General features: G+C 44.5%; 1 protein-coding gene across 1 annotated transcript; it reads left to right on the top strand.

Annotated features, from left to right (window-relative positions):
• Positions 1–496: 496 nt before the first annotated feature.
• Positions 497–14,404, top strand: LOC126529630 (ninjurin-1-like). The gene is made up of 3 exons (XM_050177146.3): positions 497–900; positions 9,655–9,897; positions 14,143–14,404. Exons 1-3 carry the CDS (start codon positions 856–858, stop codon positions 14,317–14,319), a joined length of 465 nt encoding a protein of 154 aa, XP_050033103.1. The 5' UTR covers positions 497–855; the 3' UTR covers positions 14,320–14,404.
• The last annotated feature ends 713 nt before the right edge of the window (positions 14,405–15,117 follow it).

Genomic DNA, 15,117 nt, shown 5'->3' on the forward strand with positions numbered 1-15,117 from the left:
AGCAAAATTTGCAGATTACTGCTGCCTCGAAAAAAATATGTACATCTTTGCAGCCTGGGCATGCCGACTGAAATCAAGTGGTTGAGACTATACGTGCGGGTGTTGCACTAATGCAATTTATTTTAGCAATTCCATGTAGCGGAGCTGTACTAGAATAAATATACATTTTTCTTGGCGCCATCGTATTCAATATTTTGCTCGCAGCGGCGCAGTGCAGTTGAGTTTATGCAAGATTTGGGCAACTTTAAGTGCATCGTGCCTGCCGCTAATGACGTTAAAAAACAAAGATTTAATGACTGTGTGTGCGATGCCACTGTGAGAGCAAGCAAAAGCGACTGCGGAAGCGATGCAGTTGAAATGTCATCAGCAGGCCCAACTATACAGCTCGTATCATTTTGCCGATAACAGCGATAATTTCGAACGGCACCTACCGTAGATAAGAGCAAGGTTCCGAAGGAAGGCTTAGATACAGCTATAATGCAGTGCGTGTTTAGGCAACCGATAACAAAATGCTTATTTTCGGCGTTTGAACGACAGCGATTCGGCCTTCACCGTACGTACAAGTGGCTCACATCCTCAGTGTTTGCGCAGGCCCCAGAGAAGACGTTATCTCCCGTGCATGTGCGAGTGATCGCATAACATAGCGGGCATGCCAAGAGCGTGACGCGGTAGTGATCTGTGCCCCGTAAACAATAGCAGAAATATAAACGGTACATTGTTTCGACCTGTTCACAACCTTTGGCATCGCGCCCACACAAAATCGCTTGCACTTTGCGACGACTAACTGCTAGACGCAGTCATCGCTGGCACTTTCTGTTGCGCTACGAAGCGCGGCTAGTGCCTGTATTGATAATCATGGACATGACTGAACTGGCATCCGTGAAGGCTGCGCCGAAACAGGTGAGGCCCTTCTTTTGCTCTCGGTTTAATGTTGGTGAAATATTCCCCAGCATTTGACTTCTGTGATGTAGAAAGTTCCGCTGCTGCATCGGGGCACCCATGTTTATTCTGTTTTCTTTTCCAGCTTTGGTTAGGCCCTAGAGTATCATAACATGGCAGTTGGAAAGAACAAAAAATTTTTATTTTGTAGCAAATAGGCTGTTTCACGTAAACAACCCCAAATTACTCGGCTTGAGTAATTACTTGAGTAATTACTTGAGTACTCGGCATGAGTACTCGGCTTGAGTAATTACTATTAAAGTAATTACTTGAGTAAATTCTTGAGTAATTACTTGAGTACTCGGCTTGAGTAATTACTATTAAAGCTCTTGACCAAGTCTTACCTTTATTCAGTATCCACCAGGAAAGCATCAGGCGTCTCGATAATGATACCTTCGATTGTTTACCACCAGTAACACAAGCATCGTTCCCACTACCGTCCTGAGGCAAGAGCACGCACGTCGTCATGGGTCGCGAGCATCATATATGAAAGTGGTAGCTGTTGAAGCCGGGGCACTGATTGCTCCGCTCAATTTAGACGTTTTCCAGTCATCATCGTTTTTCATTAGCTTGTATGGTGCCCATAGGGTGCACAAGTTTTCAAATTGCCAAAACTGAACGTCAAAGGGTCTAGCCGTAGAGAGACATTCAACAAGAGCGGACACTCCCGTAGAGCCCAGCGGCCGAATTGACTGAAGCGCACCAAACTCCTCCCGGTTTCGGTTTTGGGCGCGTGCATTTTGAACGACCGCTGGCACGTGCTGCGCTACTCTGCGCTTTTTTATTCTCTTCTGCTGCTCAATCGCGCGCGGTCTTATTGCGGAATCGTTTAATTAAAACGATTGCGATCGACCTTTACAAGCCTCCGTCGAATCTGTGCCACGTACAATTTCGTAAAGTAGACGCAAAACGCTTTGTGAAATGAGGAAACTTTTATTTCGCTCTATATAAATGCTCTACCCGGGCTTTCTGTGCGTTCATCCAACGTTGTGGCACCAGGTAAGCAGCAGTAGTTCCCGTACGAAGCTCCACCGGACGGCATCAGCTGAAAAAAGTAAATTACAAGCATGTAATTGTGGTATTTAGACCTTATAGAAATACTGCGTGTAGAGGAAAAACGTGCGAACGTGTTGAATGAGCGACATGCAAACAAAAGCAATTCGCTTTTACATACATGGCGTCGAAAATACCTGACTCATTCCAAGCAGTACTATTAATTATGAAGAAAACATCTCATTTCCAAGCATTCCTCCCATTCCCGGGCATGATTTCCTGCACTTTAAGGGCACAAATGCAAGGACGACTGCGCGTTTCCAAAACAACTTGGCCTCAGCGGACGCGATAGTGCGCTATATACACAGGTGGCTACAACACAGGCTCTCAGCCAGACCATGCTAGACGCTCGTAGAATGTCTTCTACTCGCACTCAAGACAGATGCGTGGGTGCAAAGCCAGCTTTCAGTCGTTAAGAAGACAGAATTTTCAAGTTCTTGGTTTTTGAGCTCCTCGACGTTATCTTTTGTGCGTTCTGCCGGCGCAAGCAACACGATGCAATGTTATCGTTCTTGGCAATCACACATCGCGTCTTCGACAAGCGTGAGTACCGAAATAAGGTATATGTTGCGGGACCATATAAAGCGTCAAAAATTTCTCACTAAGATTCTGTGCACGCCAGCTAACTGCCACTACAGCCGGATTACTTCTTGCAGACTGCGTCACAAATCCAGGCGCGCGAGCGTGCCTCAAAAGTATCCTAAAAAGTAACGAATTTAATTACAATAATTTTGTGGGTCAGAAATTGGGTCAGGAACTTGTCCCAGTAAGATTCAGTACACGCGAAACCGCTGCACACGGCCAAGCTGCTTTTCGCTAACTGCGTCACAACGCCGGACGCGGCCACTGTGCTTGAAAAGTACCTCGAAAAGTAACGAACTTAGTTATAATAATGTTGTGGGTCAGAGAAAGCGCCAAAATTCGTCCTGGTAAGAGTCAGTACTGCGAAACTGCGTCACAGGAGCGAGGTACTTTTCACTAACTGCGTCACAAAGCCGGGTACGGCGAGCGTGCGCAAAAACTACTGAAATAAGTCATAGTAATCTTGAGGCTCATAGAAAGCGTCGCAAACGTCTCCCAGTACGAGTCATTAACGCAAATTAACTACGCCAGGACGGCCGAGCTGTTTTTCGCTAACTGCGTCACAAGTCTCGGTTCCGTGCCGTAAAAGCCAAAATTGCTTGAAATGCGTTGCAGAGTGTCAAACCAAATTTATCTCCATGCCATAGTCAAATAGTGCAGTGGTGCAGGGTCGAAGTGCAGAAGGAACACAAGAATATGACGGGAGTCCAATAAACACGCTATATCCAAAAGAGACGGGTCGTCGAACAGGCGAACTTCACATGCCCAACCTGCCTCGCTGATTTCGGTGGCCTGTCTGGCGCATAACGCATGCAAAGTAAATGTACCTGGTAGCGAAGCCTCCATAGGAGCCCATACGTTCCAAACACGGTAGTGCATCGGCGGTTCATGAGGCTTAGCGCCATCTGTATGAGGAGGGAACAATTCCGGAGGAAGAAAGAATGTGACGCCATGTCCGTTAAAAACAGAAGTGACGTCATTTCGTTTTAGAAGGTGCGAAACTTGTTTTGGTGACCTACCTTTAGCGCTATATATTCAAATACCCCACCATTCGACTTGATGGGCGTTTCGAGCTTTCAGCGTGGAAGGCGATGCAGGAAAAGGTCAGCCGTACGGCTGTCGAAATCGCGCCCGTGCACAGAACGTACTTTCCTTGGAGGTCAACGATAGCTTTAGGTGTAGAGTGCTGGTCCAATCGCCGGACGCCAAGCCCGTAGTCCAGCGCAGTCGCACGAAAACAGCTAAAACAGTCATCTGGCGGTCGCAACTAACAACTTTTGACTGAACAGGTTAAAAAGCGATGAAGCTACCCGCGTCACCAAATTCAGACAAACGTCGACAAGCAAAACAACCCAACGTGTTAGGGGCGTATTTCAACAGGTGAACTTTACGAGCGCGCCTTTCTGCACATTTGAAGAGCTGCATTGCATTGCAATTGATAGCGGCGTCATCGCCCCCTGTAACGATGGGCGCTGAAAAAAAATGTATTAATAGCAATAAAATTAAACAAACTTGTACTTTCTTTACTAGTCACGAATATAAAAAAAAATTGACCTGGAATATTATTTTCGTTGAATGAATCTAACTGGGTCTCGCTTGAATTAAAAAAAAAAATAACGCTTTTTTCTTTCCCAATGTTTGTTCCCTCCAAACATAGTCGCGCTTCATCGCTGTTCCCATAACCAGCCTTGCTGATGCCGGTGACAATGTGTACTGAACCGATTTTCACCCGAAGCTTCGCGTCCTGTTTGGATCGACCTTGACCCAGGAGGGCAAATGCAGTATATACAGTGCTAAAAAGCTGGCACGTCCTGTGCTACCAGGGCTTAGCAGAGAGAGGAGAACTAGGAATCGGATTCCTGGTTAATAGGAATATAGCTGGTAACACACAGGAATTCTATAGCATTAACGAGAGGGTGGCAGGTCTTGTTGTGAAACTTAATAAGAGGTACAAATTTAAAGTCGTACACCCTACATCCAGTCATGATGACCAGGAAGTCGAAAGCTTCTATGAAGGCGTGCAATCGGCGATGGGTAAGGTAAAAAAAAAATACACTGTACTGATGGGCGACTTCAATGCTAAGGTAGGCAAGAAGCAGGCTGGAGACAAGGTAGTGGGGGAATATGGCATAGGCACTAGGTATATCAGGGGAGAGTTCTTAGTAGACTTTGCAGAACAGAAAAATATGCGGATAATGAATACCTTCTTCCGCAAGTTGGATAGCCGAAAGTGGACGTGGAGAAGCCCAAATGACGAGACTAGAAATGAAATAAACTTTATACTCTGCGCTAACCCTGGCATCATTCAAGATGTGGACGTGCTCGGTAACGTGCGCTGCAGTGACCATAGGATGGTAAGAACTAGAATTAGCCTAGACTTGAGGAGGGAAAGGAAGAAACCGGTACATAAGCCGATCAATGAGTTATCGGTAAGAGGGAAAATAGATGAATTCGGGATCAAGCTACAAGACAGGCATTCGGCTTTAGCTCAGGAAGAGCACCTTAGCGTTGAAACAATGAACGACAACCTTATGGGCATCATTAAGGAGTCTGCAATAGAAGTCGGTGGTAACTTCGTTAGACAGGATACCACTAAGCTATCGCAGGAGACGAAAGATCTGATCAAGAAAGGCCCATGTATGAAAGCTTCTAACCTTACAGCTAGAACAGAACTGGCAGAACTTTCGAAGTTAATCAAAAAGCGTAAGACAGCTGGCATAGGGAACTATAATATGGATACAATTGAACATGCTTTCAGGAACGGAGGAAGTCTAAAAGCAGTGAAGAAGAAACTAGGAATTGACAAGAATCAGATTTATGCGCTAAGAGACAAAGCCGGCAATATCATTACTATTATAGATGAGATAGTTCAAGTGGCTGAGGAGTTCTATAGATATTTATACAGTACCAGTGGCACCCACGACGATAATGGAAGAGAGAATAGTCTAGAGGAATTTGCAATCCCACAAGTAACGCCGGAAGAAGTAAAGAAAGCTTTGGGAGCTATGCGAAGCAGGAAGGCAGCTGCGGAGGATCAAGTGCAAGTAGATTTGTTGAAGGATGGTGGGCAGATTGTTCTAGAAAAACTGGCCACCCTGTATACACAATGCCTCATGACGTCGAGCGTACCGGAATCTTGGAAGAACGCTAACATAATCCTAATCCATAAAAAAGGGGACGCCAAAGACTTGAAAAATTATAGGCCGATCAGCTTACTGTCCGTTGTCTACAAAGTATTTACTAAGGTAATCACAAATAGAATAAGGAACACTTTAGAATTCTGTCAACCAAAGGACCAGGCAGGATTCCGTAAAGGTTACTCAACAATAGACCATATTCACACTATCAATCAGGTGATAGAGAAATGTGCGGAATATAACCAACCCTTATATATATAGCTTTCATTGATTACGAGAAAGCGCTTGATTCATCGAAATCTGACCAGTCATGGACGCATTACAGAATCAGGGTGCAGAAGAGTCGTGTGTAAAAATACTGAAAGATATCTATAGCGGCTCCACAGCCATCGTAGTCCTCCATAAAGAAAGCAACAAAATCCCAATAAAGAAAGGCGTCAGGCAGGGAGATACGATCTCTCCAATGCTATTCACAGCGCGTTTACAGGATGTATTCAGAGACCTGGATTGGGAAGAATTGGGGATAAGAGTTAATGAAGAATGCCTTAGTAACTTGAGATTCGGCGATGATATTGCCTTGCTTAGTAACTCAGGGGACCAATCGCAAGGCATGCTCACTGACCTGGAGAGCCAAAGCCGAAGAGTGGGTCTAAAAATTAATCTGCAGTAACTAAGGTAATGTTTAACAGTCTCGCAAGAGAACAGCAGTTTACGATAGATGGCGAGGCACTGGAAGTGGTAAGGGAATACATTTACTTAGGGCAGGTAGTGACCGCGGATCCGGATCATGAGACTGAAATAATCAGAAGAATAAGAATGGGCTGGGGTGCGTTGGGCAGGCATTCTCATTTCATGAACAGCAGGTTGCCATTATCCCTCAAGAGAAAAGTGTATAACAGCTGTGTCTTACCAGTACTCACGTACGGGGCAGAAACCTGGAGGCTTACGAAAAGAGTTCTACTTAAATTGAGGACGACGCAACTAGCTATGTAAAGAAGAATGATGGGTGTAACGTTAAGGGATAAGAAAAGAGCAGATTGGGTGAAGGAATAAACACGAGTTATTGACATCTTAGTTGAAATCAAGACAAAGAAATGGGCATGGGCAGGACATGTAATGAGAAGGGAAGATAGTCGATGGTCATTAAGGGTTACGGACTGGATTCCAAGGGAAGGGAAGCGTAGCAGGGGGCGGCCGAAAGTTAGGTGGGCGGATGAGATTAAGAAGTTTGCAGGGACCACATGGCCACAATTTCTACATGACCGGGGTAGTTGGAGAAGTATGGCAGAGGCCTTTGCCCTGCAGTGGGCTTAAGCAGGCTGCTGCTGATGATGATGACGCATGCATCTGTCGCGCCTGGCGTGCCGTTAGCTTGTTGCTAGGTAGCGCAAGAAAAATAAGTCGCAATGTATCAGTTCATTCATACGTAAAACTTTTTAGTTTTAGTGGGAAAGATTTAAAAAATAAAACGTCTGTAAATTAATTTCACATTCTTTATTTCCGATGCTCGCGTCAACTAATGGATGGGATTAACAATAGGCATGACGTGTTTCTTGTTGCCAGTTTTCGCCGAGTGTCCCCTTTTGTTGAATTCATTTCTATATGACCTAGCGTTTTGACCCATAGTTCATGCTGCAGGAATTTCATATTTTTTTGGCTACGTAATAGCATGTTAATTGAAACAGGCTGGTACGAAAAAGATGATTTCGCAGCCTCACTAAAAGAGTAAAATGACATACTGACGTTGCTTAAAGCGTCACACGGTCTTCCAAGCAGATGTTTTCCAGAGCATAAGTGCTAACTTCTCCATGTGCACAATCTATATGTAAAAAAAATCCACCTTTTGGTAGGGACATCACCGCATTCTGAATGCGCAGCCTTGTTGTACTGCTGCAGTTAGTCATATATGGGGATACTTCTCACGAACTCTAAAGTTCAATTACATGGATCATTGATGGTCGCAAAGGAACAAATATCTTAACTGTCTATAACGTGTGAAAACACTTTTCTTCTGAACGTTTGCCACACACACATAATACTTCATTCTCTGAAATGTGCTTCCAGCTCATATTTAGAAGCACGTCATGTTGACAAACAGTAATTGCACAAGGTGGCCTATACATGCAAGGAACTCATAGCGACAAGGCTCGCATTACCGAGAAAGTGCACAATCTACATGCCACCTTAACATTCTGGAATCCTCAGGTTTCTTTCGTTAGTCTGGGTTTAATTGCAGGTAAATTAAGATTATTTTATTTTCATTTTTGTATTCTTTGTATGCAACAGCCACTCACTTTCCCAGCTGTCTTATAATACTGCCAGATGCCCATGCGGAGGAAGGGGTGGTTGGGCAGTGTTTAACATGCAGCTCCTTTCAGTTTGCCTAAACCCATATGTCGCATACTTGTTATCTACTGATATTGCTGGCCAGCGATATTTCGGTGAGCGCAATATGCAGGGAGAAAGCTCATCGCAGTATCACAGAACGCATGCTGCAAGATAACTCAGTCACCAATAAAGTCTGAATTACCGATAAATATGTGCTGCCTATAGTAATTTAGATATTGTAGAGAAAAGCAGCCGATAATACCGTCGTAGCGGAATTGATAATGAATTTCCTACGCAGTCCCGATGCAGTGATCATAGGCCACATAATAAATTAATTATCGATCATGCGATCAGTGGGTCTCGATAATGTTGATATGTTACTATGGCATTCGCTTTATCAGCCCGTTGCTATTTTTTCGAATACTACATAACGCAACGTCAGTTTAAAGAACTTTGTGAACGCGAGCCACGGCTGAGTGATGGCCCCGTCCTCACTTCTAATCATACATTCTAGCCACTTTCTCCCACTCTGCGCCTATAGTTCATCTCGTAGTCCTGCAAGGAGAACGAATAGCAGGTGGCCAGCTACAGGCACACGTTTACTTGTAAAGGCGTGCCGAAAATCTCTGACCTCGAGCGTGTAGCTTAACGCGAGAAGAGGCATTGAAAATGCACGAGCACTGGCACACAAGTAATGTGATCTCAGACAGGGTGCACCCTTTTGAGGAAACATAAACTCTAGCTCAATGATACGATGCTCCTTGGTAATTAGACGTTTTGTGGAACTGGTAAACTATACGATGGTAATTTGGTTGACAACTGGTAGCACTACTGAACGAATCCGCAGCAACATTATCTGCTCGAACTACGCTTCGCGTGCGTGGTACTCCGAGACCTTACGACGGCGCTAGATGTTTTACTGGGTGATAACACTGCAAGTAAAGCATAGCCAAGAGGCAAGACGAGCAAGCCAGCGGGAGCAGGCTAGGCTGGGTTAGGCATGGAAAATACCCTTACAGGCAGCGGATGCCGGCCATCTACTTCCGACGCGCTCTGGCACAAATACAGTCTAAAAGAACGTACTTGTAGGTGTAACGTTAGGAACTGACCAACCTGAAGAGTGCGAACGATGGATCATGGACAACAAGCTCTGTCAGTCGCATTTTTTGTTTTTTGTATCTGCATGAAACTGGCCTCAACGCTTACATTTTATTTCATCCTGAAGTTGTGCTTCATGGCAATCAAAGCGAAATACAAAACAAAGGAAACTACCTAAAGCCGGGTAAAGGAAAGAAGTGCCCAATGAAAAGGTCGCTGGTACCTAAGTGTGGCGAAAATATCACTGCCCGATTGATTATCCGTATGGCTCCAAAAGTTAGGGTCACCGATTTGCAAAGCTGATCACGTCCATTTAATCAGACGCACTCAACACAGACGGGCTAGCTTTCGCGCATCACTGTACCAGGAACGAACGCACGTCACGCAGTGCTGCAGCAATCCTGCCTACAAGCGACGCTTGGGAACAAAGGTGTTCCCTTTGGCGAAGTTGTAGTCACCGGCTAGTTGTTGAAGGCAAGTAGCAGAATGGCTTTTTGACACCGATGCGCATATGCAGGCAGGCGACAATGTGGACCGAACGGTGGGCCTGCCGTCTCCATTTTTTTCCGTACCGGTCACTGATCCGGAAGCGAACTACCGCAACTGGTACGCGGCCAAAAAGAGCGTTTCCGAGGGCCTGTTCGACGTGGCGTTGCTCTCGGCGAATGGGGCGCAACTCAAGCATGTGCTCCAGTTGGGACGAGGCTTCGACTTCTACACACCCGTCCTGATCCTGGTATCACTCTCCATTGGCCTGCAGGTAATGGTGCCGCGCACAAAGAAGTATTAGGAATCCCGTGACCATTTGCAGCAATACTGGGACGGAAGTGATGAGCATAAACCAGGTTTGTTCGGTACGTCCACCCGTGATGCAACGCTGCGGCATTCGTATTTGTGCCATTATCCACACGTCGTTATTTAGTAGTAGTAGTTTCCTCGAATCTCGCAAACTCGCCGCCAGACAAACAAATTACAGATTTCACCTAAAAACTTAGACTAGCTGCATTAAACAGAGGAAAATTCCAAAAGGTCTCAGAAATAAGTTTAGATGTGCCCTTGGTTCTTTACCCTCCAGGCTATTATTGAAGTGGAATGCTCTCCTAGAAAATGCATCGCTCTCTTTAACTGATATTCTCGAAGAATACTGCAAGGAACAACTTCCGATAATTACTGATCAACTGGACAGCATAAATTTATCTGAATCGAAAAAAAAAGAGAACTTGAACAATTCGTCCAAACTACGGAGAAACAATTGCTAGATAAATACCAGCACAAAGGTATTAGAGCTGCAGATCCACCCACGAAAACTAATGTAACCCCTATAGCACATAGCTCCACCGACAGTGCTAAAGGCGAGGATCCAGAGCACCGCAGCAACGTAGTAGACATATCTCAGAGTCTAAGCCCCTATACGTGAAACGTCGTCCAACGTTTTGTCCCACGAACAACACAGTAAACGAATACGAACTCCACGAAGATATAACAGAGTTTTCAAGACGCATGCGCATCAAGGAATTCTTTTTCGATAATCCAGACGTAGGAAAGCAGGATAGAGGCTCTGTTAGACCACCTAGCACGTGGACACCGAAGCCGAACAGTACCCAGACCTGTATTTATACATAAAGCTAATCTCAAAGGAAATTCTAGAGTCAGCGCGGCATTGCCACATTTGTCCCCCGCTCGGCACCAAATCCTTAAGGAACTTGCAGAAAGGAATGATATTGTAATAAAACCAGCTGACAAAGGCGGCAGTATCGTAATCTGGCCTATAGAAAAGTGCAAGAATGAGGTCTCCAAACATCTGAGAAACCACACTAACTACAGAAAACTCGACTCTAACCCAACTTCAGACTACAGCAATACTGTACAAAGCACAAAAGCGGAGCTCCTGTCAAGGAAACTAATCACGCAACCTGAATATCGCTTCATGATGCCCCAAAACAAAGCAGCAGGCTGCTTTTATCTTCTTCCTAAAATACACAAAGTTCCCGTCGAAGCAATGCTTACAGCAGAAATCTCAGGTCGGCCTATTGTGTCTAATAACAACACACCTACCGAGTCACTATCTAAATTCTTAAATCACAACCTGTCAAACATCCCCACTACCCTCCCATCTTTTGTTCAAGACACGCCGCACTTCCTTTGAATTATCTACGGCATCAACGCCAACGAAATCCTTTCCGACTGCGCTATTCTAGTCACTTTGGATATTTCTGCCATTTACACCAACATTCCCATGAGTGAAGGAATTGAAGCCGTTTCAAGATCCCTCGCAATCGATCCCCAAGCGCACGCTCCTGAAGTTAACTTATCGCTCCTTAGGTTAGTTCTCACGCTCAACTGTTCCGAATTCAATTCTATTCACTACCTTAAAACTTTCGGCACTAGCATGGGGAACATCATTCGCTCCTATACGTATGCGAAAATTTCCATGGGACAGCTTGAAGCAGACCCTGTTGAAATCCTACCTTTTGAAACCCCACGCCTATCTTCGTTACATCGACGACATACTTATAATATGGGAACACGGCACAAGCGCGTTAACCGACTTAATTAGCCATTTCAATCGCTTTCACTCAAGTATTAAGTTTAATGCTCAGCACTCTCCTAGTCAAATAAACTTCCTCGACAGGATGGTCTACATGGAAACGGAAAACTGAGAATGACACTTTACCGGAAGCCAACGGATCTCCACCAATATTTCTACTACAACAGTCATCACGCGCGACACTGCAAGCAAGAAATTTTTGTCCGACAAGCGAAACGAATAAGAAGAATCTGTAGCGAAGATAACGATTATATTCACCACCTAAATGACCTTAAAACAACGCCAGCAGAAAGAAACTATCTACAAGTCGTTCTCGATAGAGCTTATGATGTCGCGTCAAGATTGGGGAGACATTCGGAATTAGCTAACAAACAGCCTACACCAGAATCTGGCGGACCGCCAGTCTTTATAACAAAATATTCTAATGCACTCTCAAACAAAAACAACATCCTACGAAAATACCACCCAATATTATCAAGTAACGAGCGTCTGAGAAAAGCGTTTCCGGATGTACCAAGGGTTACCTATCGCCGAAACACGAACATTAAAGACACGTTAGGCGCGCAAAAGTCAGCCAACAGCATTCCCCCGTAATAAAAGCATGTTGTCGCCCCAGGTGCAAAACCTGCAGGCACTTTCAAAGTGACATTAAAATTAAACGCACCGCAAATAGTTATACACATGAAGTCAAATCTAGATTCACTTGTACAAGTTCGGATGCGATTTATATGCTTGAATATTCCTTCTGTAAGAAACAATATATCGGTGAAACAGGACAATCAATGAATGTCAGATTAAAGGGACATCGCGCGGACACAGCTAAAAAGCTTCCCGAAGCCATCGCCGAGCATTTCAACCAACCAGGTCATAACTTTGATGAACTTAAACACTACATCTTACAGTCAAATTTCCGTTCTGAATGAGAAAGAAAATACAGAGAATCATACCTTATCCATAAGTTCAAGACATTGCAACCAATAGGCATAAACGTTTCAAAGGGAGCTTTACACCTGCGCGTATATATAGCTGAAGAAATGCCGCTTTGGAAGCAACAAAGTTATCTGTTTCTTAAATTTTCTGCGACCCATACTTGAAGGCATTTCGGAGAATTAATGTTACGCAGCTGATTGTGCAATACCACATGCTGAACACTATCATAAGCTTTTGAGATGTCTAGAGAGTCTAATGCCGCATACTGCATTTGGCGCCCTGCCAACTGAGTACGGCTTTCAAGGTAAATATGTGCCTGTCATATTGAGCACTGTGATCTGAAACCAATTTGTTTCGAACTCAGGATCGACCGTTCATTAAAAAATAGAAGTGTTCGCGTATCTATATTGTCTTGTTCTTTTTTACACCATACGCATTAAAAAAAAAAAAGACTACGAGCGTAGCCAAGATAGCGTTCTTGCAGAGAAGGTCCAAGGGCGAGGCTGGCATACTTTGCTGCAAATAACGTGGGCTTCGGAATACTAATTGAACAGACTTGTTCATTACATTTTCACCCATTAACACTTTCAGGGCAGTTGTTTATACGAAAAGCGTGGAAGCAGTTACATTTTAACGCACTCCCATTATTCTAAATCATAAAAATCGCTCCTAATTCGAGATCTTACGGATTAAATCTGTGATCAAGTATGCAGAATATTTGTGCAAAACGAACAGGAAATGCTCGTCACCTGCGAAGATGCTAAGCTGTACATGCATAAGTTAGGGGAACAAAAAAAGTGCACCATCTGCTGCAATCAAGGCACGGCATACGCCTTCAAACTGACAACACCACAGTTCCGTTTCTTCAGAATTTACACTTATACTTTACATTACCGCCACGCGACGCGTACTTAGACATTAAGGACAAAATGATCCGCGCACACTTGCTCCATTTTAAGGCTATTTCTGTTTTCTTAGATACTGGCCGTTATGGTATTTAATTTCCTTCTTTTAATATTGGCTGGTTGTGAGCAGCCAATGTGCGTCGTTTGCTTGGCGAACCTTTGGTGCAGCACATTACAGAGTTCATATTTTGCACCTATCCACTTTTTCTTTCTCGTTTTTATATCTGAGTACGATACTGCGCTGGCGGTTGTGCTTCATTTTTCTGCGTGCACAGTGAGCATATTTGAAAAAAACGTTCAAGTATATTATTTTTAATTTAGGAAGTCCTCTGCTGGTAAAGCTGTGTTTAGAGGAACATTTAGAAATTTCTAGCACTTTGATGTAGTCCTCCTGCTATGCTCTCACCTTAGAGTGGGGGTATAGGGGGTTAAAATATAGAAATACACCCAAACAGGGTAAGAAACTGCTCGCATCAAATGCCTACCTATTCGCGAAATCTTGTCGCAACCGAGCCAGTAATTAAGTCGCACGGGTCACGTGCAGCTGGCACTTTTGTTTACACAACATTGGGCACTGCAATGACACTGAAGTCTCAACGAAGCCTTGTACCTTTCCATGCAGGTTATACAAATGGGGCTTCTCGTGGTCGTTGGATTCTTGGACTTATCGAAAGAGTGCCACCAGAGACGCGTGGAGCTGCTCACCAACGTGGCGACCGCCATCGCAACCGTGGTGGCCATGATCAACGTTGTCGCGGCTTCCTTCAATCTCAGACACGAGGATGGCGGGCCTCAGTGATAGGCACTTCCCACCGCACGAAAGGCCCGCGCTGTTTCAGTGAACGAACTATGCTACCACACTGCAGCAACCGTCATTGTTCGACTGTGTCTTAGTCCTTCGAAAACAGTGACAGAGTGGGGCAAGGACTGTCCTTGTTGCTATTTGTTTGCTGCTCTCATATACTGTCACTATGCAGTATCAACTCGCCAAGCGTTGTTGTCTTTTGTGCAGTAAATCCTGTCTGTTGACTTTGGTGTCAAAGACATAGATCAAAGCAATCGAAACATTCTGTGCCATCGCCAACCTCTTCTTTTAACGTTGGCAACTTTCACAAACTGTGTTTTGTGCACTACGGCCGGTGAAAGTACAGCGGGCCAAGTAAAGCGGCTTGCTTAGCTCTGTTCTTTGAAGTAGCCGCCAAGCTGATGATACGGCATCTAGTACTCGTATTTGAAATGACGCAAAATACACGAATACTGCTAATAATCACGCTGCACGGGGCAAGCGCTTACTCTTTACTTCAAACCCACTCTGCTGCTTTCATTTACTTAGTGTAATATTGCTTCGGCTAAACATTTAGGAAATAGTCTAAGGTGCAGACATTTGGCTACATATGTCTCTAGCACTCTTTGTTTTCTTCGTTTTTTGTATAATGAGCAAGTCATAATACCAGTGCCATATCGAAACCTAGAATCTCTCTCACAACAAGCGCTAGTTACGTTGTTCTTTTCGAGGACCGGTGTAGGACCATTGTCCGATTGTGAAGACTTCTAGTGAGGATCATTGTCCTACTGAGCTGCTGTGAAATTTGCCTGT

This window comes from Dermacentor andersoni, chromosome 9 (genome assembly GCF_023375885.2).
Source record: "Dermacentor andersoni chromosome 9, qqDerAnde1_hic_scaffold, whole genome shotgun sequence".
Lineage (NCBI taxonomy): Eukaryota > Metazoa > Arthropoda > Arachnida > Ixodida > Ixodidae > Dermacentor > Dermacentor andersoni.

Bases quoted from the DNA above. Each gene is read 5' to 3' on its own strand.
- LOC126529630 (XM_050177146.3), top strand. From the start codon at position 856: ATGGACATGACTGAACTGGCATCCGTGAAGGCTGCGCCGAAACAG. The intron at 901-9,654 runs GTGAGGCCCTTC...GCGCATATGCAG, and splicing joins TGAAGGCTGCGCCGAAACAG to GCAGGCGACAATGTGGACCG. The intron at 9,898-14,142 runs GTAATGGTGCCG...CTTTCCATGCAG, and splicing joins CACTCTCCATTGGCCTGCAG to GTTATACAAATGGGGCTTCT.